Here is a 24202-nt window from a genome sequence, read left to right on the forward strand (position 1 = left end):
ATTGAACACTTTGTGGAAGACATGTAAATATTACAGATAGGCCTACTAGTGTTGAAAAAGGATGAAATAAATACAAACAGAACTTGAAATCCCATAGGGATATATAAAAACATAGTTTTTCTTTAAAAGTCTCCATTTAGCAAAAGAAAAAAAAAAACATCTTCAGTACTAAGCATCATAAATACAAACATGTTTCTAAAATCTATGCCCTATAGATTACCTGGTTATTATAACTAACATACATACTTAAAATCATCCAAGACATATTCCATAAGTACAAAATAGGCCATTTCATCTTTAACTGTGACCATTACTGTTAACAGTTGGAAATCCGATGCACTAACAAACAAACCATTCTGCAGCATGGTACTTCTCAAATCCTGAGTGAGAACGAGTTGAAAATAAAACATCAGGCTATGATCCACTATAAAGCCACTTTTTTATTATAACTATGGGCCTCATATCTTGTAGCTGCTTTAGCAATAGGTCAGCACCGTCTGAAAAAGTTTTATCCATGACAATCTTAACATTGCTCACTGATTTGAGATTGTGGGGATTTCTGAAGTCTACGAGATTTTCACAGTCACTGAATTCATCAGGTATTTTACTTTTCATAGCAGATTTTTGTTTATGAGTTTGTTGTCTTTTGGACGGCAACTCAACACTGGATCTGTCAGTCAATTTCCGTTTGGAAGTGTGGGTTGACTCGGAGGTTTCCAAGAACTTAAGGAAAGAATCCTCGAGTCCTAAAGGCTTGAAAGACCCTGGCATGACCCCCTCGTCACGCTGTTCTTCTTGAGCTGCAGGGGTACCAGGATTTGAGTTCTCTCTTGAACTGTTAACAGTCGAACGATTCCTAAGGGTCTGCATCCTCTCCGAACAAGCTGGTGTAGGCTGTGCAGGTTTTCTGGGACGGCCCCTTTTGTTTCCCCCTTCTGTCCCAGTGGAAGCTTGGGATTCTGCACTCTCATCATTGGACAACTTGCTGTCTTCTTGGGCCATTCTATCCACTAGCTCCTCTGTCTTCTGATCACTGGACTTTGAACTGGGTGTTTCACTGTCCTCCGGCTCTGTCTCCTCAGAAGATGAACTTGATGACATGCCCTCTGATTTGTTTGCGTCTTTGAACCTGGAGCGTGAATACTTTTTGCAGAATATGAACTGGCTCCTCTGGTCTTCAATGTATCGCTCTGTGAGGCCATGAGTGGTGTAATGTTTAAATATATTCCTTTCAGCCCGTTCCACTGCATCACAGCCAATTATCATGCATGGGTACTGCAAAGAGGATTTCTTGGTGCACATGGCTGATGCCTCTTCGTGTGATTTCAGTGTGGGCTTTCCGAAACTTGTCCAATGTTCAATGGACTTCCCCTCTTTCTTCTTTGTGTTTTTCTTCTTCATTTTGTATTTGCTTTCAACATTCTCTTTCCCATTGTTGACCGCACAGAAGAGCCCCACTGATTTAGACCTTCTGCCATCACTGCTTTTAGGATCATACACATATTCATGCTTTTTTATCAGGTGACGAAGGAGGTTTGATTTTGTAGTGTAAACACGGTCACATGACTCATACTCACACTTGAAAGTTGTATCCACTGTCCCGCTCTCAGAGATGGCGATTTCCTTGTGGAAATTCTTAATGTGCTCAATGTACTTATCCACAGAGTCAAAGGGGAGAGCGCACTCTGGCCGGTCACAGTTGAAAGTCCCTACGTTCATGCTTGCCATCATTGCGGTGGCTTTGTCACGGGCGAACTTATGAAGTAAAAGGTAATGCTGCACTAACCTTGTAATTCCCATGAACACCCTTGAACAATCTTTCACTTGACACCTGACCTCATTATCTTTGCTTATGCTCTCTTGTCCATTGCTAACAACAGTCTTTTCAACTTCAATTTCAGGTTTGCTGGGGGGCAGGGATGCCTGATGCATAGCCCTGTAATGGAGGATCAGATTTTGCTGAATGGTGAAAGCAGCGGTGCATCCTTCATGAACACAGCGATATGGTCTATATGGACTGAAGGCATTGTCTGTGTCACACATTTTGAGCCCCAACTTTTTCTGAGGTTTCTCTCTCCTCTGTGGTTCATCCTTTGTTGGTGTGTTTTTTGAGCTGCTGGGTTTTTCTGGGGAGGATGAAACAGATGCAACAGGCAGGCTGGATGCTGGTTCTTTTACCTTGTTCAAAGATGAGGCATCCGTTTTTCCTCGATGCTCCCATGTTGTGCCAACTGGACTGGATTTGTTTTTCAAAACTGGAGTCTTGCTTACGTCAGCTCCTTTAGGTTCCTCTGGGGCTTGTTCAGGAATTGATGCTAGTGCCAACTCACAAAAGGGCCTGTCACCCAAATAGTTTTGAGGTGATGGTAGTCGTGTAACAGTTGATACTTCATGTGTGAGGCTCTCCTTTACTGCATCTTCTGCTGTACTGATTTCAGACACCTTTGAATTACCCTCAGTGTCTGATTGAGGTTCAATTGCAATGTCAAGTGGTTCTTGTTTTATAGCAGGTAACACGATTGAAGATCTTGTCATACGGCTGGTATTGACCTCAGTGGCTGCACGGCTGCTATATACATCATCTCTGCTAAGTCTGAATACACGCCTATTTCGAGCACTGATCTTTAGCCTCTGCATCTCTGGCTTTGACAAGCGATGGACTTTTTCATAGTGAATTCTCAAGCCTGTAGTTCTGGTAAATGTTTTTGGGCAAATTTGACAAGGATATGGAGATAATTTGACTGGAGTTCTTTTTAGTTCTTCTATCATCTCATTGGAAAAATCATGCATTTTACTCAGGTGTTTGAATAATGCCTCTTTTGTCATGAATGAATACTCACAATCATCCTGGTCACATTTAAAAGGCTTAGGTACCTTTTCCCAAGGCTTGTCATCCTTTTTCTCTTTTGTTTTTAATGTCTTACTTTTTTCACTGTCAGAGGTTGGATTACTATGACTGACATTCTGTTCTAAGGAAAGATTTCCAAGCATTTTCTCTTGTGCAGCCTCAATCAAATCCAGCCTTTGAAAGGCCTTTGAAATTTCCATCAAGTGATCCTCTTGATAAGGTACAGTGAGGCCTTGATTAGCCAACTCTACTGCCTTCTCTGCCCTATCGCAATTTGTGCGAGTGAGCTGGTCTTCAGAGGAGAAAGGGTTTGATGAATAAGAGTCGATCATATTTGCACTTTGGGGTTCTTGTTTCATCACCAAAGGCGAAGTCAAAGTGGTCAAGCTACAAGTTTCCTGTGAGAAATCACCATTTGACATGTTGTATATTGCTCCATTGGTATCAGGGACGTGAGGGTCATTGAGAAAATCAAGAAATGACGTTGGCAGATCAGCTGTCAAGTCAATTTCATCTAATGGCTTGCACTGTGAGCGTTTTGATAGATGCCCTCCAAGAGACTTGGTACTTGTGAACTCTCTGAAGCATCTCCTGCAGATGACTTTGCCATCCTTTATGATAGCTGGCCATTTGGTTCGCTTGCTTAGCCTGTTGCGTTTTCCTTTCTGTGTCTCAGGGTCACCATTCTTCTCATCTGGAGGGTTAGTCTCACATTCAACATTAGTACAGTCCTCTTCATAAGGGAAATCTGTTTGAACTACACTGTGAGGACTAAGCATGCCATCCACAGAGTTGTCCATCTGTTCATAACCAGGAGTTGTCATATTCTCTGTTTTGATGATTTCAGTTGTAGCTTTTAGTGCAACTTGAGCCTCTGGGCTCAGGCATTTCATAGGAATATCCACTGATGATCTTTGAGTGAGACTAGAAGTTGCATTTTGACCATATGGAGTGTGGTAACTTCCTCCAGGAAGGCTATCAACTGTTGAGATACTGTTTCCATTACCCAACTGGCCTGTCATACTGGCATCGCTTTTTCTCACATCAACACCATCTCCACTGACCTCTGGATGCATTAGCCCATACTGATGTCCTCCATTGTGCATCTGCCCTCCATTGTCAAGCATCAGAGAACTGGACACATACTGAGACATCAAACTTGAATCTGAAGTAACATGTGACATAGTGGCACTATGTGTAGCTGCCAGCGAATGGTCTCTTTCCGACGGGAGAGAGGTTGTGGTTTGATAAGGGTCTGTCTGCCACTGAGGGTAGCTCCGGGAGGGGTAGTCATTCATGTTGAAGGCATCTGGATAGCAGTTATTCACAGGAGGTGAAGACCATGCTTGGGATACATCTGACTGCATTAGTCCCCCAGAATTGGCTGGGCTTCCCCATGATGGGTATAGTGTGGGATTCACCATTGGAGTGATAGGCACTGGATCCATTGAGCCAGGACAACATGGGGCAGGTGAGCTTGAACATCCCACTGGGTAATCCATCTGCTGCATCCCAGTTTTGTTGCATAGTGGTGATAGCTGATTTGACGGCCTGTTCCTTTGGTTCTGTGACTGACTAGGTGAGGCTGGTCCAATAGTTGGCTTTCTTGCTGTAATTTTGGCCACTTTGTTATATTTCTTAGCCAGTTTCCAGTCTTCAAATATTTCAGGGTGTTGTTTCTTCACGTGCCTGGACAGACTTTTGTTTGTGCTGTACGCGCGTGTACAGTCCTTATATGGGCAGCAATGCATGTTCTCTTCACTGCCAGTTACAGCAGGTGTGCTGGGAGGATACCCTTGTAGCGAACAAGGGTTTTCTGTCTTTATCTGAGATGGAGAAATGATCTGTGGTAACTTTTGCTGAAATTCACAAGCTTCTCCATTATCATGCTCTTCTGTCTGTTGACCTGCCACAGGATTCGTTGCACTCGGTGGGGAACACACTGGAGGAATTTCATCTTGTCCAGCCACGTTAGGGTGTGCATGTGGAACCTCAGGTGCTGGTTTCATATCTACTGGTGCTGGAGTGGGATTTGTCAGTGGAGTATAACATTTCTCTGGTTCATTTGTCTCAGGATCTGCCACAGAATTCAGCATGCTTTCAATTGAGTGTTTCACTCTTACAGGACCAGGTTCTTTAGCAAGCTGTGGTGACCTGGATGGTGATGTGCCTGCCTTCGGTGCTTCCTTCATATATGCCTCTGTATCAATCCTTTCAAGGCGAACAAAAGCAGAACCTTTATCGTCTTTGTTGGGGGTGTTCTGGAGTGACGGTTCAACTTTTGGGGAGGCAGAAGGGTTTTCATTTGTGGCGGGCAAATTGTTTACTGTGTCATTTGTACCATGATTCTCCTGGTGAGACATGAATTGGGACTGCGAGTAGAAAATCTTCCCACAGTTATCCATTTGGCAGGTGTAGGTAAGGTAATGCTGAGCCTCATGATCATACAACAGGTAGGCCTCATTGAAAATCTTGCCACAATTAGGGAACATGCACTGTGCCTTAAATTCTGAGTGTGTTTTTCTATGCATTAGAAGTTCCGAATTGGAATTAAAGCTGGCCTTGCAATCCAATTGTATGCAGATGTATGGTTTGGTGCCACAGTGCATTTGCAAATGATCATTGAGATGTTTGACATTAACAAACTGCCGTCTGCAATACTGGCAGACCACTTTCTGCTTCTGTATCTCTAAGAACCGTATTGCTTCTTCGTCATCCTTGTGACATCTTACATGAGCCATGAGATTACGGAAAAACTTGAAAGCCTTTGAACAGTTTCTAACAGGACAGAAACAATCTTGACTTATTTGCGTCTCAGATGTAGCTGGCTCTAGTTTAATAGGACGCGAGTTCACTGATGTCTCAGCACTGGCATGGTTGCTATATGAAGGCTCAATTTTAACAGGGCTGGTGTTTGTCTTGGCAGCAACCTTCAAATTTTTAGATGGACTTTTGGGGGACTGAAGTGGTTTGTTCACCTTCCTAGCAGCTTTCATTGCAGCTAGTCTCTCTTTGCAAGATTGCTTTACATGTGACGCTACATGTGGCTCTAAAACCTCCCTACTTTCAAAACTATCAGCACAAATTGGACACAGATACACTCCATCTTTAAAATGCTTCTGAGCATGGCGAACAATTCTATGACCCAAGAACTCCTTGTCACACAAAACACAATACTGCATATATGCTCGCCAATTTCTGAATCGAGCAGACACAAACCCTTGCTCCCTAAGTTTTTTAGCCTCTCTGTTTTTCTCTCTTTCATCTGTGATTTCATTCAGTTCGTTTGTAGTGTTTAACAGAAAATCCTCGAGGTCTTTGTATTCAGGGACCTTGCCCAGTGCGCTTTCCACTTCCTGTTCATCTGTGTCATTGAGTGTGTCAATAGATGACACAATAGCTGCCTCCTCGCCCATCAATGCCAAGCAGTTGCGCTTCAGTGTTTTCCAGTCCCAGAACTCTGGATCAAAAGGCCACTGTGTCTTCAAGGCCAGCAGTAACTCACAGCGTAAAGAATTGGGCACTGGTAGACTCCCGTCCTCCTCAGGCTTTTGGTCCGGTTCGTTGTACAGCGACTCCACGGCGTAGTACGAGTCAACGGTAGGCTGAAGGAGGAACTCAGTCAATTGGCATGCACGCTTAACCTCTAGATCAGTTGGCAAGAGGCAGTAAATAGTTTTGCAGATGGTCGACTTGCTGTCCTTATGGTCACTGGAGGTCATTTTCAGAGCCTGAATGCACATTTCAACGCACACTGGAAGCCCCACCTCTCCAACCTAAGGAAATGAAAAACATGAATAAATGCCAAGGATAAGTTTTCAAGATCTTGAAAACAGATGTGGCATCCTACTATGAGTCAGTGTTGGTGTGATTGGCAATGTATAATTGTTCTGGTTTCAACTAAAAAATTTCTTTGTACCTCATTTTGGACTACTTTGATGAGAAAGAGAATGTGACAGACACTTCTGCAGAGAAGAGCCATCTTTTTGCTCTGGTCGAGAAATGCATCGGCTGATGACTCCAAACGCATCAGTAGCTTACTCCAAAACAGTGTGAGTTCCCTGGAAAAGATCAGAACCAAAACTGTAAATGATTATGAAATATCACAGATAACCACAAACCATACAGGATACTTGTGCCTATGCATAGTTATGACTGGATTGTTGCTGTTTTTTCTTACAGAAATTACTTCATTTTGGGTGAAGATGAACTGTTCAACAGCAATTAGGAAAAGTGTTTGTAGTCAAAACAAATAGTCAGAAACACTTACCAGGCACAATAAACATCTCCTTGGAGAAGCTGTCGCTTGAGGAAGGCAGAACATAAACAAAGAGCTCCTTTCTCATCTCCTTCCGACTCCAGGTTACAGATCATCTCAAGAGCATCTTTACAGTCTACTGATGTAATCTATTTGTGAGAAAGAGAGAAATAATGAAAGAAACAGTCAAATTCATGAAAATTGATATCCATAGCATTTAACGACACCGTTGTGCCCATTTCATTATTACAAATCAAAGGTGTGAACATTCTGTATCTAGTTCAAACTTTCCTACATGTTACTAGATTAGCTACTGGAATGCTGCTGACAAACAAGTGCCCTTTGAGGGGTTCACAGTCTCAAAGACGTAAGATTACTGATCAGTTGTTTCAACAGCATAGTGCTGGCTCAATTGTTGAATTAAATGACTTTATATGTGTAAGAAACTGTGTCTGTGTGATATTTCTCACCTCTTCCATTAGCTGCTCCTGACTTTTTGTCATACAGATGCAAACCAAGTAGGTTTGTTTGAAGTTCCCTTTTCCTTCATATCCCGGATACTCTGAGCACATCTTTGCAAGTACAGCAGCCTTATCAACACTGTCCATTTTGATAAGATGCTTTATTCGCATGTTAAGGAGTGTAGGACCTTCCGATTCCAGAAATTCATGAACTAAGAATCAAAGAAATAGTAGAGAAAAGAGACAAAGTCAATGCAGTCCACAATCACTACACACACTTAAAAAAATAGAAGTTTAAAGAAATTAGAACTGCACAAGTTGGTCTGCTATGCCACCAAACCAATATAAATGTAAGCAAGTAAGAACTAACCTTGCTCAGTTTGAGGCGTTTCATTGGACAGGATGCTGCTCAGAGTAGTGTTGGACCAGACACCATCCTGCTGTGCCAGAACTGAAAGCATGCAAAGCTGTGTGCTCCCACTCTCTTCCAAAAGGCTGTGTGCCGACTGTAGAAGATAAGTAACCGTGTAGTTATGAAAATGCTAAAACTTTGGTGTCATACTCAGAAGTGTTACATGTGCCCAGACTCAGCATAAAATCTGAAATACTTGTTACAACTTTGTTACTGACTTGACATTAAGTCAGCATTCAAGACTAGTGTGAATAGCACGTTTTTAAAGTTTCATTCTTATAGGGACAGAACCCACAGTCCCTTGTCTGACAAATATTTCAACCCATATGTTTGTATTATTTATCATGCAAAACTGTCAGGGCAAATATTCTAGTCATAGATCAAAATTTCTATTGGTTTTCAATGCTGAGCTAAACCAAATGCATTCTAGTCACCAAACAATTTTTCATCGCTTATCATTGGAAAGAAAAGCCAAAAAAAAATCTAGTGTACCAACAGTCCTGGGGATACTGACCTTCATGGAGGACTGAAACTCCTCCCATAAGGCACCAGGGACATGCTGGGGCAGTAAGAGCAGCAGCTCCACACAGCTCCTGTGAATTCAACACAATCATTTGTTAAGGCAAGATTTAGGTCAAGGATGTGCACACACAATTCACAAATTAAGGGTGACAAAGAAACAATAACTATTCATGAAGTAAATGTGCTGATGTAGAGTCAGTTTTGCCCTTTAGAACATAATGGAGATGATGATCAGGAACAATGGGGGCCGTCACTGTTCCTAAATCAGCACACTGGTAATACGGCTAAATGTAGGTGTTCTTAAATACAGTCAATGTTGCTTTTAGGATGGTCAGAGTGGCCTGGCCAGTAACTGTAATCAATAATTAAAGTAAAATACACCCTTGATATTATATTAATAATTTGTGCATGCCTCTGATGCCCTTCATTTCATGTACTTGCTGTAAATCTATGTGCAAAGTATGCTCTGCAGCCCATCCCAAATATGTCTAAGCTCCCCAAGAGGTAGCCTACATTTCTATTCTGTATTACAGCCTGAAGGACTTTGCCTTTATAACTCCTTCAACAGCACACAATGTGAGTAACTGCATAGTTCCTGACAGACAGTTTGCACGGTTGTTCGCAACTTTTTACATCTAAATCTTCTTTGGTTTTTGTTTGCATGTGTGTTTAGTCATAGTCTTTTTGTTTTCTTGTCATATATTGTGCATCTTTAATGTGATCTCCATGGAGATTAGTGTATGTCTTGGCAACAACTAATAAGGATGGTTCTATTCAAAGAATAAAAAACTACACCTATGGACTTGCAAAGAGAACAAAAGCAGGCACTGAGGGTGTCAGATTGTATCTTGGAAAACTTGCAGAACAAATTCAAGAAAATTCTGGCATTCATCAAAGTTTTCTAATTTCAGGTAATGTTAATGTCTTTGCATAAAACATGAATGATAATAGAGATGCTTTTCTGAAGGTACAACTTTAGCATTATGTTTTTGTCTGTATAACACTTTACAGGTCAAGTTCATGAGAAAGATGCTGTTTAAAATAATAGAAAAAAGATGTCTCCAGTGTTCATTTGGGTTTTGATTACTACAGTGTTTACAATGCCAAACTGTCCATCATCGTAAGAATGACTCATTTGAGCCATGGAATTGTTTCAGTCAAAACAAAAAACAAAAACAAAAAAGAAAACGCCCCGACCAATGCACATTGTGTGCGACTTGATTATTTTGACTCATCTTATTCCCATTCTTTCTTTCTATCTATGAATAATCACCCCTTCCTTTTGCTACAGCTAAGGCACGCAGTTTGCAAAAATACTTGTAATAAGCATTTTTCTTTATGAATAGTATTAAATGGCAAAAAAAAACAATTGTAAAGAAAGACACTTTGTGATTCATGGACTGGAAGGTTGCCTAAGCCTTCAATTAATGACAGGCAAGTGAACTCTTATTACTGTAAAAAGGGAGCTGTTTGCAAACTATGCATCTGCCAAGTATGAAAACACGTCAGCATGATGTTATGGAGACCTGAATAAAGGTGAACACACTCCCACTAAGAACATCTGATATGGCAAACCTGATGCAGAATAAGTTCAAATTCCCAGCTGTATGCAAGTGTAATCTATCCCAGGTGGTTTTCTCATACACATTTTTCTCAAGTACAAATTTAATAGACATTTAAAGAGAATGAAGAAAATTTAGTTCCACTGACTTAATCCACACATCGTATGTGTTCTACTCACAGTGCTAACTTTTCAAGTAGGAGTGGCACGTTTTCACATTCGGAGGAGAGACAGGAGGCGGCCTTAGCAAAGCTGAGTATGGCCACAGTGTACACCTCCAGCAAAGGCAGTGGATCCTCATCAGTTTTCCAACGTCCAGCATGCTCCACAAGGACCTAGAAAAAGAAACATTAGAACAGTACAGTTAGGCCAAGTCCATCAATGATCGTTTATATCATTAGCTGTACTACAACAATAAAATCCACTCACAAATTACTTTAATTGTTTATCAGAATTAGTCCTTACTCACAATGGCATAAAAAGTAATGCTAAAGCTAGTTGCTGATTCTGCACATTTTATTAAGACTGTGATGGAGAGATAAAAATCATAGTTTGGAAATCATATGTTGTAAAAACAAACACCATGTGTTTAAATCATGAGTCACCAAACTTTTTTTCTCATAATATTGTGTAAAAAATCAGATTATTGGAAGTTAGCTATCTTTTGTTAATACCTATTGCTGATTGTACCAAAGAAGTTGTATAATGTATTATGCTTTGTAAGTTCCCACAAATAAATATAGACCCACCAAAGTTTGGTTTTACAAGCAAAACATAAAAACTAGGCTTTATGACTGTGACAGTGAACAGTAATAAAATCAAAAGCATGTACAGTAAAAAAAAAAAAAAAAGTCATCTTATTCCTCACTACTGGGACTGAATCCAAAAAAACTGGTATCATAGCAATTTAGTATCAATGAGCATTTTAAGGCATCAACAGTTAACACAATGTTTATGGGAATTTTGATGGAGAGAAACAATTGATCAAGGTTTGATTCCATTGAAAGAAATCAAACGGCAATCACAAATTAACAAAATAATGTATTCTTTCGCCTCATGAAATGTGCTGTAATTTGACAAACTTATCTCAAAAGTATAATTTTAGAACTGCTATGGAATTGTTAAGTACAAGAGTTTTTATCAATTAAGAAAAACATCTCAAATCATACCATACTGTAAAAGCTCTCACCATTAGTGCTTTAAAGTGTATAACATTGTAAATATTACATTTTCATTTAACTTGAAGCAGAAGTGATGCCTCTGATTTTTGATTATTTTTCAGTAATACATTAAAATAAATAATGAAGACAGCAAAGCACCAGTAACCAAACAGTTATATATGGTACAGAAAAAAAGAAAAGAAAAAAAAAAACTCCTCCTCATCCACCCTTCCATCCCCCTCTAATTTTTCCAATCACTCATGAAAGTAAAGCCTAACCTCCATTCAATAAAACGGCCCCCTGGTTCTTCCAGACACAATTATTTCATACAGATCCATTCATGCTGAATGACCTTATAATTATTGCATCTACATTCTCATAAAACAACTCTCCATCACGGCGAAACTGGACAAAACTAGCTATAGCATCCAGCCCGACACATCAAAAACGCTCTGCTCTCCTTTCTGCAATTAGTTCTAAGTCGAATTTACAAATAATACAATTACTCACTTCTAGTAATGTGGGATGAAAACATATAATCTCAAACAAATGTGGTCTAAGACAGTAATCTTCACTGTATCACTGGGGCAACATGTATATGGAGTAGCGTGATATATACGTGGTCAGGGCAAATAAATGAAGAGAATGTGTAATGGAGTCAGTGACCAATGCCACACTTTCCCTTTCAAACCTCTCTCCCAGCCTGCTGCACACACATCGCTCATATTGTCGCCCATTTAGCACATTTTGCCGGCTATATGGCCAACTGGAATATGTCCGGTGATGTGGTTAGCTGGATTAATTAGTGCATAAGGCCTTGGCTAGCACCTTGGAAAAATCATTGATCTTTCCGTACAATAAAGCAGCTAAAAAAAAAGTAACCTATTTTATTCACAAAGCTAAAATCTGAACAAGAGTCGAGGTGCAATGTTATAACGTCTGAATCATATTTTCTAATGCACACACAGTTTCATAATTCAATGCATATCCATGCAATCATCCACTAAAATCTCGCTAGCTATCCATTTTTTGCACAGCATGACCACTGCACAGGACAGGGGGACCCTGCATACCAGCTAGCAACATTCATCTGATATTAGCTATCTGGCCTGGAAAATACGAGTAATACATGCACAATGCGCACACATCGGGGAAACTTCTTCCCCCGAGAATAGTCAGACTTTGCAAATAAACGCAGGCCACTGACAAACATCATTGAGAGAATAGCTGAAAATCACGGTGGAGGTTTTTTCCCCATCTTGAAAGGCCAGGCAGCTAGCTAGCCAGCTAGCTCCTTAGCTACATTGTTGTAGCAAACGTAGACGCGCATCCTCGGCCAGGAAGCCAGAGGGGCTGCAGGCTGGCCGGGATGAGCAGCAGGCGAACAGGCTAACCTGGCAAAACTCCTGGCAGAAATGCAGCGAGGCTTCCGACGGTGATAACGAACTCTCTTTCAGCGCTGTGGACAAACCCTGGAACCGCTCTCGGAGCACCTCGATAGCTTTCCGTGTGTCATATTCCCTCTCTGTCTCCCCCTCCGCCATCTTCACAACAATCACGACCGCGTACGCACAGATGTTACGCTGCCAGACTCGCACACGCACGGACACGCAGGAGGGGGAGGGGAGAGCACACAGTGTGCTCCACATACCCTGATGTCAACAAAGCATCCATGACCTTACAATGACACAGGATCACACTACACACTTTTATTCAGCATCTAATCTCAGTGTGATTTCATTTCTGAATTCTCTGAGCACATGGATAAACTGTCCTAAACTTAGGCTACTTGAAATAGACACTGGCAGCTAGTTCTGGTTGGGAAATCAAGTAGCCTAGATAAAGACACTGGCCCAGTGATGTAGTGGTATATAAAAAGGTGGGTAAGCTATGACCTCCAGTCAGTGATCACCATAAGACAAACAACCATCAATTTCATTTTCACGAAAGCATACATTTTTTCCTTAAACAATAATGTGACACAGTTCTCTTTTCGCTTGCCCCCCTCCAGAGATTGCAGGTTCAGCTGCAGAAGAGCCCCCCTCATTCAGTGACTTGCTCAAGGACACTTCAGCAGGGCAGATGTTTGCTGACAGGGTTTGAACCTGGGTCAGCCAGTTGAAACTCTTGCTGTCTTACCACCAGGCCAAACTGCTACCCCTGAAAGACCCTATACTCATCTAATTTACATCAGTTACTACCTACTATGATGTGTTAAAAAGTTAGGTTAACTTAGTTTGGGTGGGTTTACGCATCACTACATCCCTGCACAAGATCACAATCTACACAAGCTAGAAAAGGATAAATATTCAGCATCTTCTCTCTGATTTATAGTAGCTATGATTTAATGTCTGAGTTCATTGAACATCAGGCTCAGGCTAACTGAAGTACATGCTGGCTGCTAATTATGATTGGAAAATCAAGTTGATAAAGACACGGGTCTGTACAACAACATCTGTCTCGTAAAATCTTGCCAATCTTTTTTACTGTCATGCTACTATTCAAAACAAACCCCCGCCCACACAAACACACACCAAAACACACACATACACTTCGATGTAAGACAAATTCATGAAAATGCAGAATCAGTGTACATATTTTAATTGCTTTTCAATCTACAAGCAAACCTACTGTATGTATATATCAACACAGTATGTAATTACATATCATCACATAAGATCACTACAAAAAAGACAATTTTGGCAGCACAAAAAGATTCATTGTAAAAAGCTTGTGCACAGTATAACAAACACTATTTGTTGCTAAGCGTCATTGCAGAAGAGTGTCACAGGATGGGCTCCAGTTCCATCTTTTACTGCTTATGAAAGTAGCAGGTGCTGCAGTGGCAGTCTGTGTGGTTCCTCACCCGTATGCCAGCGACCTCTGTCTGAAAGAGGGGGAAGAATCAAGAGTGAAGGTTAAAAACATTTACTTTTTCTAAAATACATACAAATTGGGCATATATGTTATGGGAAAAATAAAAGGACTATTGGAACATCCAATAATGCACAAACAGACAGCCTAGTGTATCACCTTTATCCAGGTAGGCGACATATAACATAACAGCAAAACATTATAAAGGGATTTTTTTTTTTTTCAGTTTCAATATCCATTTCAAATTATTTTTACTTGTGACCAAAACCTTAGGCTATTGTACTGGCTGATCTAGCAAAATTATCTTGTTACTAGACCAAGGTTATTATAGTAAATTAAAAGTAAACCTGAGTGTTACAAAACACTGTCATAAACCAAATTAAAAATAAAAACGATACCATGTGAAAAAATGAAAACTGAACTAAAACTATCTTGTCTACTTATACGATAAATGTTTTCAATTTTCATCTTTTTGTTTATGTGCAGGGTAAAAAAGACAATGAATTTTGGGTAGAAAATTTTTGGCTATTTTTACTGAATGCTAATTGAAAAATTAATGTAAATACATTTCCAAAAGAAATTATGATTTATCATTCCTATTACACAATACCTGTTGCAAACATATACAAAATACCTGTTCTGAACTTCTGTTATAATACCTTTAAAAACATACCACCCCAACCAAAAATACTAAACCTAGACCTGAAAATTAAAAAAAACGTAACTAAAACTAAACATTTGTGAAAAATAAAAACTAAATTAAAACTACTGAACTCACAGTGAAAACTCAACTGGAACTGTAATATGAATTGAAATCTATATAAAAACTGAAAAATCCCAAACTATAATAACCCTCTTCTAGACCACTAACAAACTGGAGTATTTTGTTTCAGAGTACTGCATCCTGCCATGTCTAGCTTGTATTGCAGGAAGTGGGAAAGGCTTTGACAACATAATAAAGCCCAAGACATTTTGAAAGCTCATTTTAATCTTCCTGTAACCTACATTGGAGTGTAGACACGGTATTTAAAGGAAACACTGCTGTGCATTTTTGTTGACTGTACCTCAAAGCTGTGCCTTGCAACACAACATGTTGCCTCTGAGGTGATATTCTTTGGGATTGTCATCGTCTTCTTGGACTTAAGAGGTGTGGGGTACGCTCTAGAGAAGCAGCAGCCCACGCACTGGTAAATTGGACGCTCCATTGAGAAAAGGACGTTCTTTCTCAGTGTGCATTCCTCACAGCCCACTGGGGAATGAGAATAGAAGTTTAAAAACCGCAATGTAAAACTATTGAAGATGGACATTTTAAGACTTGACACTGAAAATAAAGTGTACAGTCCTTGTGAATAAATCTTATAATTAATAGCAATAAATACATATTCATATTTAACACATATTTAATAGCAATAAATACTTGGGAATAAGCAGAAATGTTAATTTACTCAAATAGATACTTAGTGTGTCTACTAGTCTACAAAGCTCCATTCATTAAATTACATTATCAGGTATCAGATTCCATAGAATGTAGGCACACAAATTGTAAACCATTTACATTTTACCACTATAATCTGAATGTGGACAACTAGTGTAGCATTGCCTTATAGTAAGAGGTTAGATTTGCCTTTAAGAGGTCAGTTATTATACAATAAAGAACCCACACTAGTGGTATAAACAAATCTTACTGTTTGACATGTCACTGTTGGGGTAAGAATCAGCTATGTAAAGAAGGAAAGACAACAGAAGAAGAGACAGTCCAGTTGATTTCACTGAGCCCATCATTGTTGCAGCAGTTACCTAACAATGTAGAGGGAGAAGAAAACAAATGTTCAAAGTGGTCAGCAAAATGAAAAATCACTGGAAACATAACACTGTAAAGGAAACATAACATTGTAAAGGAGCAAGACATAGATGGAAATAATACCATGTTGAGAGAAAGTTACCCGTTCTTTGTGCCTCTGTGCTGTGCTGGAAGCCTTTTTATTGAAGACCCAACTGCCTCAATCCCTGCTATTTTATACCAGTGCCCCTCATTATATATGTGCTGCCTGGATTAGATAAAAACCCACCAACCTTATCAGTGATCTCACTGACTCATTGGCCACTTAGCTACCTTTCTCATAATCCTTTGAAAGCAAAAAAAACATCGGAACACACGGTGGAAAGTCAAAACACACTCCCATCATCCCTCCATCCTGACTATGAATGTTGCTTTTAATCCCTGGGATGTTGTTACTTGGTAACTGAGGGTTGTTATCATTTGCCATGTCATGGCAAGGGGAAGGGGGGTGGGAGGAGGTCATTAGTTTGTGATTTTCATGGTCATTTTGTTTTCATGCAGTCAGATCATCCGCAAATGCAATATGTTACACTTTAATTCACTTTAAGTGTTATGGATTATGATTCTGAATTATTAAGAATATAAAGATTAAGACTTAACGTTGAAATATCAGAAAGTAGGATGCTTCTCTGACCTAATTTAGAAGAAATGTCATAACTCTAGGGTCCTTTTCAGTGTTGTTGATTCAGTTGTTGGCCCCTCTTCTAGCCTCTGTATTGAAGCCTTCCCAGAAAAGTATGAAGAATTTTTAATATCATTCTTCATGTTATTTAATATTCAAAAAGTAGAGGATACTAAGACTTTAGATTTTACCCTCTGACTACAGTATCCATAATTCTACTATTATGAGCTATTTTGAAGTCATTTCTCCTATGGTCCTGTAGGAGACTGTGGCTCACACCACATGTCCTCCACCTGTCCCCTACATGTTGTCCCTACTAAGTTTCTTAATAAGGACTCAGTCAGTCCAAGCTTTCTATCTATTATCAATAGCTCTCTTGCCACTAGTGTTTTCCTTCCATTTTCAAACATGCAGTGGTTCTTATCTCCAGCTACCTACAGGCCGATCTTCAAACTGCCCTTTATATCAAAGGTTTTAGAAAAAGTTGTTTCAACCCAGCTGATATGTTTGATGACTCAAAATCTCTTTGAGAAATTCCAATCTGGTTTTAGAGCACTTCATAGCACAGATACTGATCTCCTTACAATGAATAAGGCAATGAATTTCATTTAGTGGCAGATGCTGTGGAATATTCAATTTGAATTCTTTTTAGATCACAGTCCGGATTTCAATACCATAGATCATACCATTTTATTAGCTCACTTGAGAAACTGGGTGGGTCTCAGGGACATAGCTCTTCACTGGTTCATCTCCTATCTTTCCAAAAGAATGCTTTCCAACTCATCTTGTGGAGTCCCGCAAGGTTCAATTCTGGGCCCTATTTTATTCTCCACTTATATGCTTACACTTGGGCATATTATCTACAACCATAACATATGTTTTTCACTGATATGCCGATGACACACAATTATTTGTCCTAACAACATTAACAACTCTAAACCAAACCCACCTAAATCAATGAAATTCATTCAACATGAACTAGACACTCTGTCTGCTAATGTGAAGCCAGTAGAAAATAACGTAAATGTAATTTTTGAAAATTTGAACTTTGACTAACAGGTTAAGAGAATGCAATTGTATTTTGTTCAGCTGAGGAACTTGTGTAATCATGTTTCTTTCAACTGAAGAGTATTTCCAAAATTCAGTCATTTTTTATCCTTCTGTGATCTGGAAAACATCATCTACGCTTTAATTTATTCTCTGATTTCAAGTGGATATATACAAGTAGTGAAGGATTTGATCTTCAAATGCAATGGATGCCTGCCTCTTCTGAAAACTGATGAGAGAAACCATGATCTTCTGAGGCAGTGCTTCCTTGAGTTGAATGAATGAATAATGTATGTGAATGGGATGCACAGAGTGTGTCATCTAGGACAAAATGGAAGAGTAAATATGATTTGCATCAGGGTATAGATGCAATTCAAAATTGGGTACATATATTCATCCAATTACATTACTGGCTTAGTGAGTAAAATGCTCATCGTTGCTCTGTATTGCTTGTTATTTTGAGCTTTATAACAGGCTTGGTACTGGAATACTTGCATGACATTAGTTTTAAAAGTAAGGAATTAATTAAATTAAGTAATAAAATACACTCAAAGCAAAAATGACAACAGTTATTTACAGTATATTATTCTAGCATATTCTTTTCATCGTTAATTTCAGATGTACAGTGATCAAAACTGAAATTACTTCAGTCCCATGGCTCCTAAAATCTGGGTGGATGGACAGATGGATGAATTAATGAATAAATGGAATAAGTGTATCCATCTGTCCACCTCCAACGTTTGAAATGTCAAGGATGAATATAAATTTATTTTCTATTTCAGCTTTCTACCTACTTACGTGCCCATGTCTTGTGTCCTTGGTTGTGTTGGTGATAAAGTCTTGGCACAAGACTCTGTAACTCAATAAGCGTGGAGGATGAGGTATTAAATCACAGAGATTTAAAGGCTTTTGGGCTTATTTGATAACATTTGTGCCATTCTACTCCCACAATTGGATGTTACATTGTTTTTGTGAAATCAAATATTAAACTTTAGAATAACTAATTGTTACTAATCATCATTAGAACTGATAAGATTGATATCCACTGCTGGTGCATTGTGTGCAGTGCTATGGTTGTAGGCATACCACAAATATGCACTGTAATTCAGAACACACTTGTCAGTCCAGTATAGTGGACACAGCACCATTATTTGAGTATAAATTATTTATTGAGAAATATTTTTTAAGCATCAAAACATCTCCTGAGATGAGAATATGCAGTATTTATTAGTAAACTGTATTTCAGTCTGATTACGTCTCCTGACAGATTTTATTTTTATCTTATTATATTTATTATTTTGTTATCTTAATAATAACTTTATATAATAATAATAACTGTATCTGTATAGCACTTTTCAATACAGGTAACAAAGTGCTTCACAACATTAAAAACAATTACAGGGTTAAAATGATTAACCAACAAAACGTAAATAAAATCACACAATAAAAGTTTTTTTTTAACATTTTTTATAAATAACGTGTCTTAAGAAGTGAAATAAAACATTCTGGGTTTCTGGGATAAGATCATACTCAGCTACTTGCAACTTTTACAGCTGAGCAGTCTTTTAAATGCCTGCTTGAAATCTTCATTGAAAGTGGTGTAAAGGAGCGGATTGATGAGTGAGTTGGTGTATCCCAGCCAGGTGAGGATGTCTGACAGAACTGACACCTGAGAGGAAGGCTGCAGCACATTAAAGCCCAACAGTAGTTCTTTGACAAAAAAAGGCAACCAGCAGAGAATGAAGGCACCCAGGATTAGTCCTAGGACAAATGCAGCTTTCCTCTCTCTAGATGCGCAGGTCTGAATTCTCTCCTTGACCTGCTTCATAGCCTCCTTCTGAGCTACAAAGCAAGGAGTGCTGAGTTTGTTAAGTTCTGTGTTAAGCGGCAAGGCAGGAAGCTCAGGCTCAGACTTAGTGGAATTAGACCTGCGTGGCAATTTCTTGTTGCTGCCTGCTGTTCTCTTATTCCATAATGCCCCAGGCTCTCTCCTTTTATGGTACATTGCTCTGGCTGTTACAAAAATTCTGTAGTAGAGGATGAGGATAAGGGCCATAGGGATGTAGAAAGCCCCACATGTGGAGTAGAGGGTGTAGCCCACATGGTCATGCTTGATGAAACACTGGTCAGACACATTTTCATGGACTTCAGCGTCAACACTGTCGTTGTTGCTGCGGAGGATGTGCCTCCAGAACAGGGGAGGCATAGTGATGAGGATGGAGACGGTCCAGACTATGGTGATCATGACGACCACCCACTGTTGCGTCCTCTTGTGTGCGTACACCAGGGCGTTGGTGATGGCCCAGTGGCGATCCAGGGCGATGGCACACAGATGCAGGATGGAACAGGTGCAGCAGGTCATGTCTATACTCAGCCAGGCTTCACACAATATAACACCCAGAAGCCACTGCTCCGAGGCGATGTAGAGCACGCTGAGCGGCATCACCAAGATGGCTACCAACAGGTCAGTGACAGCCAGGGAGCAAATGAGGTAGTTGGCTGGGAGATGTAGTTTTTTGGTAGTCAAGAACACTAGTATGACTCCAATGTTTAGTAAAGCAGTGAAGAGAGTGATGAAGCTGAGGAAAAAAACAACAAATATCATCAGAGTGTCTCTCTCCATGTTAAAGTCCTGTTTTGACTGTCTGTTGGGGCTTTTATGGTACAAATCAACACAATGTCTTGTACGCCACTCAGAAACTTTTAGCCCGGGTCTGGTGATATTCCACTGTCCTTCATCCTATTTGCAGCACCTATGGAAAGAAAAGTTTTTTGACAATCAGTTTGGCTGTATCATGATATTTTTCTTCAAAATAAAAGTACAAATTGTTTTGGATAGAGAAAACTGTAATGATTTCTGTTAAGCCAATTCCACACCTTGCAGGTATAATTCTACTTCCTATTTTATATCAGACAGACAGTGGATGAAGCATTTGAAACTAAAGTGATTCATAAAATATTGACTGAAAGTGAACAGCAAAAGCTATGCAAGGCTTTTCAGGAGCGGGAGCATTTTTCCCTCCTATTGATAAGAGCACACAGAGACAGTCTCTCCACATGGTGGCATGAGAGATCTATGATTTAGGGACAAGTCTGGTGAGTTCACAGCCTGTAGTTCAGTGGGCGTATTCATGGCTACGTGCTGGAGGCTGAATGAGTTCACGCCTCTGCCAGTCATCAGACGCTGCAAAAGGGGCTTTAGTTTCGCTACACAGTGTTGTGTCAACAAATAAAACGAGAAGCGGGTCAGAGACAAACATAAAGCTGTAACATTTCTTGGATTTCATATGGAACATTTTATAAAATTTTACAACAACTGCCTTTGATTTACCTGAGCATGGCCAAAATTTGGAGGTTAGATAGCCAAGATCCAAGGTGGTGATATTTAAAGAAAGGAAATAAACATATAAACATAAACATACATAAACATATAAACATAAACACTCCACCACTATATCAATTTTATATGGAATACTATATTTAGTTTAGCCCTGGCTAATAAATAAAGACATTGTTCACTTCACAAACACCAATTTCAGGGTAATATCTCAAAAGTGACCAATCCCAAAGGACTTTTGGTATCCCGGAGCCCTGTTTCCCTGAGTGGGTTGGTAATCACTATCTATGCAAATATTGTTTTGGCATAGGCAAAAATAACATACTTCTAATTTAATCCTTGTCATGCCCAGATCACAAATACAATGAGGAACCACTGTCTCCATTTTCAGTTTAGAGACAAAAACAACCATACATTTCCCTTTTGCAAATATTTTGTCTAAGGGGCTGGACCTGTTCTATAGACAATCAATGTAATGCTGACTTTGGACATATTGGATCGTCATTAGATTTTTTATGGTCAAATAAGTTTGTTGTTTTATAGTGCTAGCAGCTCAAAATCACAAATTCTGCAGCTGGACTTCTGGCTAAGACCTGAAAGCACAGAGAATGGCTGTTTTACAGTCTTGTCATTGGTTGCCTTGGTTGGTTAGTTTTACAATTGATTGAATTGAATCTTCTTGTAGTCCCCACGTCTAAATCAAAGACATTTGGTTATTAAGACCCCAACCTGTAAAGCTCTCTGTCTGTGGATAATAAAAAAACCCACTGAGGGCACACCTTAGCAAAGCTGTTAGTGCAACACTCTGCTCCATATATTATTTTATTCTTTTTCTATCAATAATATATTTATTTGTTTCATTTTTAGTTTAATTTTCTATTAAATCCTTTAACACTACCACCACTTCTTGGTTTCTGCTTTTTTGAACTCCTGCTTTTTACCTCTTCTCTCCACTTTGCAAAACAGCTTGCATTACTTCCTTTGTATGAAATGTGTTATATAAATGATGATTGACTGATTGAGAAAATGTGCCAATATCCCCAGAAAATAACTTCTCTGTAACTTATCATCATCAAGATGTAAATGCTCTTTATCTGTGGGTGTTGGGTGGTTGTTGATGTCAGTTCTCAACTGATATGATACTGTTTCAACCTCAAGCCAAGCGCTAAACCCTTGATTTCCTTTAGGGGTGACGTACTGAGACTGAACGTCTGTCTCTGTCTATCTGGCTGTATGAAAACATCAGATGAACAGACAAGTGCCTGTTGTGCATTTGCATACATGTTTGACCAATGAAACATCATCTGACAGAGCGGGTATTAACCCTAACTGATGCCCTGCATTCTTCAGGTCAGCTTCCGCACATCCCTCCCTCGTCTTTCCCAGAACTCTTGTTTATCTTCAGTGTATCTGAGAAACTACTAGAGAATAGACTGCCCACGCTTCTTTAAATGATGTAATAACAACTTTAAAAGACTTATTTACACACTACATCATCCTGTTGTGCTATTTAGAGTTCTTCACCTTATTCATGAATATGCCATAGTAATACTTAACAACTATAACAAATAAATGAAACATTACCATTGCATAGTTTGTATATAGGACATACAATCATGACAGTATGATAAAAAGTAGAACATACAAATATGAAATGCTAAATGTCAAATTGACGGAGAACAGTACTCAATTTAACAATTCTTACAGTGTATTCCTGTGTTTTAGGGCAGTCCAAACAATATATATAAAAATAAACTTTCTCTTTCCCAAAGCCAGAAACCAGGGAACTTATGTTACATAGACAGTGCTGATTGGACTCTCCTAGACCACAGGAATAATAACAGATATGAATGTGTGAATTGACTGGTGCTTCCCTTTAATTTTTACATCAAAAGGTAATTGTCAACAAGCATATTGATTAAAAACATACCTGCATGCTGGAACGGATCCCTTCGACTGATTGATCAAGCATCTTGCCATGCTGAAGGTGTCAGGCTTGCGCTTGTGCATCAGCTCCATCTCTGTAATTTCCAAGTACTTAGTTCCAGTTCATAGGAATGTGTGTGTATCAGGAGGGTGGGGTGAGAGAGAGAGAGAGAGAGAGAGAGAGAGAGAGAGAGAGAGAGAGAGAGAGAGAGGAGGTGGGGCTGGAGGCAGGGGAAGGCAAGTGCTTGGTTCTATTTAAATGCTGCCTAAGTAAAGTGCAAGGGGAGAAGTTTAGAGTTCTTTACTGCTGCAATAGACTGTGCCATGTTGTGTGCTTTACTTTGCTTCTGCTCTTTGTGTTTGTGGAGAAGTGCCAACACTAAACAGTGCCAGCGCTAAACTTAAATATTATTTTTTGTAAACATGTACTATGACAAAAATGTGCTACACAGTCTGAACATACGATCAGAGACATTTGCACCTGACCATTTGGTATTGGACAGTAAGCAAACGCAGTAAGAAAAGTCTTCTTGAGCACTGTTAATTATGGCATCACTTGACCAGTGTTTTTAACAATGATATCACTGTTTTTGAGATGTTTTGAGTCTCTGGTCTCTTGCACTATTGTAGACACATCTATAATACACACAGCAAAGAAGCAAATACAAGTACATCGGAGGATATATGTACAGTAACAGCACGCATACTTCACTTAGCGGCATAAAACTTTTAAGACATTCCAAATGAAATAATCCATGCAATATGTAAAAGAGAACACCGGCATGTAACGTTGAATTGTTATTATCATGCATAATATGAAATTATCATGCAGTATCATACTGGAATGACAATTTCAGTCACAGACGAATGTAATGACTATAGCTCCTACTCTGTTTCAAAATATTGTACATCATGGATGAATGCAACATTTGCTTCAAGTGCCAAATCCTTATTTCATTACACATACAGAGGGCTTCCAAGCCTTAGCATGCCACAATGTGTGCACATCAGCAGAATGTCATATCTTTTGATGAAATCATGTCTAATTTGTGATGTGCCAGCGAGGCCTAATAGGGAATGGCAGTTGACCATTATGAAGACATCATGGGACTGAAGAGGGAGTTTTAAAACTGAGGTCCCTTATCAGGAGATTTGAAGGTCATGGGATTGCTAAGTGCCTTATTGGTTGGCTGGACATCAGCAAGGAGAGAAGTATGAACCTGTCAAACAGCCTACACTAACTTTGTTTCAGAGGCTTTCTAAGAGCGGATGTCTTGGCAGACGCTGTCATTACACAACTTTACATTTCCCCTGATGGAAAAATGTAAGCTCTC

At 39.4% G+C, this 24202-nt stretch overlaps 3 protein-coding genes across 3 annotated transcripts; all 3 read right to left on the bottom strand.

The window, feature by feature from the left end:
* Positions 1 to 10: 10 nt before the first annotated feature.
* On the bottom strand, positions 11 to 12766 carry znf292a (zinc finger protein 292a). The gene is made up of 8 exons (XM_071897077.2): positions 12617 to 12766; positions 10243 to 10397; positions 8494 to 8572; positions 7938 to 8073; positions 7577 to 7779; positions 7119 to 7255; positions 6768 to 6909; positions 11 to 6624 (listed from the first exon to the last, which is right to left on the bottom strand). The coding sequence occupies exons 1-8, from the start codon at positions 12764 to 12766 to the stop codon at positions 415 to 417; spliced, it is 7212 nt and encodes a 2403-aa protein (XP_071753178.2). The 3' UTR covers positions 11 to 414.
* A 1224-nt stretch (positions 12767 to 13990) lies between these two features.
* On the bottom strand, positions 13991 to 16029 carry cga (glycoprotein hormones, alpha polypeptide). The gene is made up of 4 exons (XM_078289427.1): positions 16021 to 16029; positions 15782 to 15893; positions 15161 to 15345; positions 13991 to 14109 (listed from the first exon to the last, which is right to left on the bottom strand). Exons 1-4 carry the CDS (start codon positions 16021 to 16023, stop codon positions 14035 to 14037), a joined length of 375 nt encoding a protein of 124 aa, XP_078145553.1. The 5' UTR covers positions 16024 to 16029; the 3' UTR covers positions 13991 to 14034.
* A 3089-nt stretch (positions 16030 to 19118) lies between these two features.
* On the bottom strand, positions 19119 to 22982 carry LOC139909907 (5-hydroxytryptamine receptor 1E-like). Its single transcript, XM_071897078.2, has 2 exons — positions 22873 to 22982; positions 19119 to 20358 (listed from the first exon to the last, which is right to left on the bottom strand). The coding sequence occupies exon 2, from the start codon at positions 20226 to 20228 to the stop codon at positions 19140 to 19142; it is 1089 nt and encodes a 362-aa protein (XP_071753179.1). The 5' UTR covers positions 20229 to 20358; positions 22873 to 22982; the 3' UTR covers positions 19119 to 19139.
* Between the last annotated feature and the right edge of the window lie 1220 nt (positions 22983 to 24202).

The sequence above is a fragment of the Centroberyx gerrardi genome, chromosome 17 (assembly GCF_048128805.1).
Source record: "Centroberyx gerrardi isolate f3 chromosome 17, fCenGer3.hap1.cur.20231027, whole genome shotgun sequence".
Classification (NCBI taxonomy): domain Eukaryota; kingdom Metazoa; phylum Chordata; class Actinopteri; order Beryciformes; family Berycidae; genus Centroberyx; species Centroberyx gerrardi.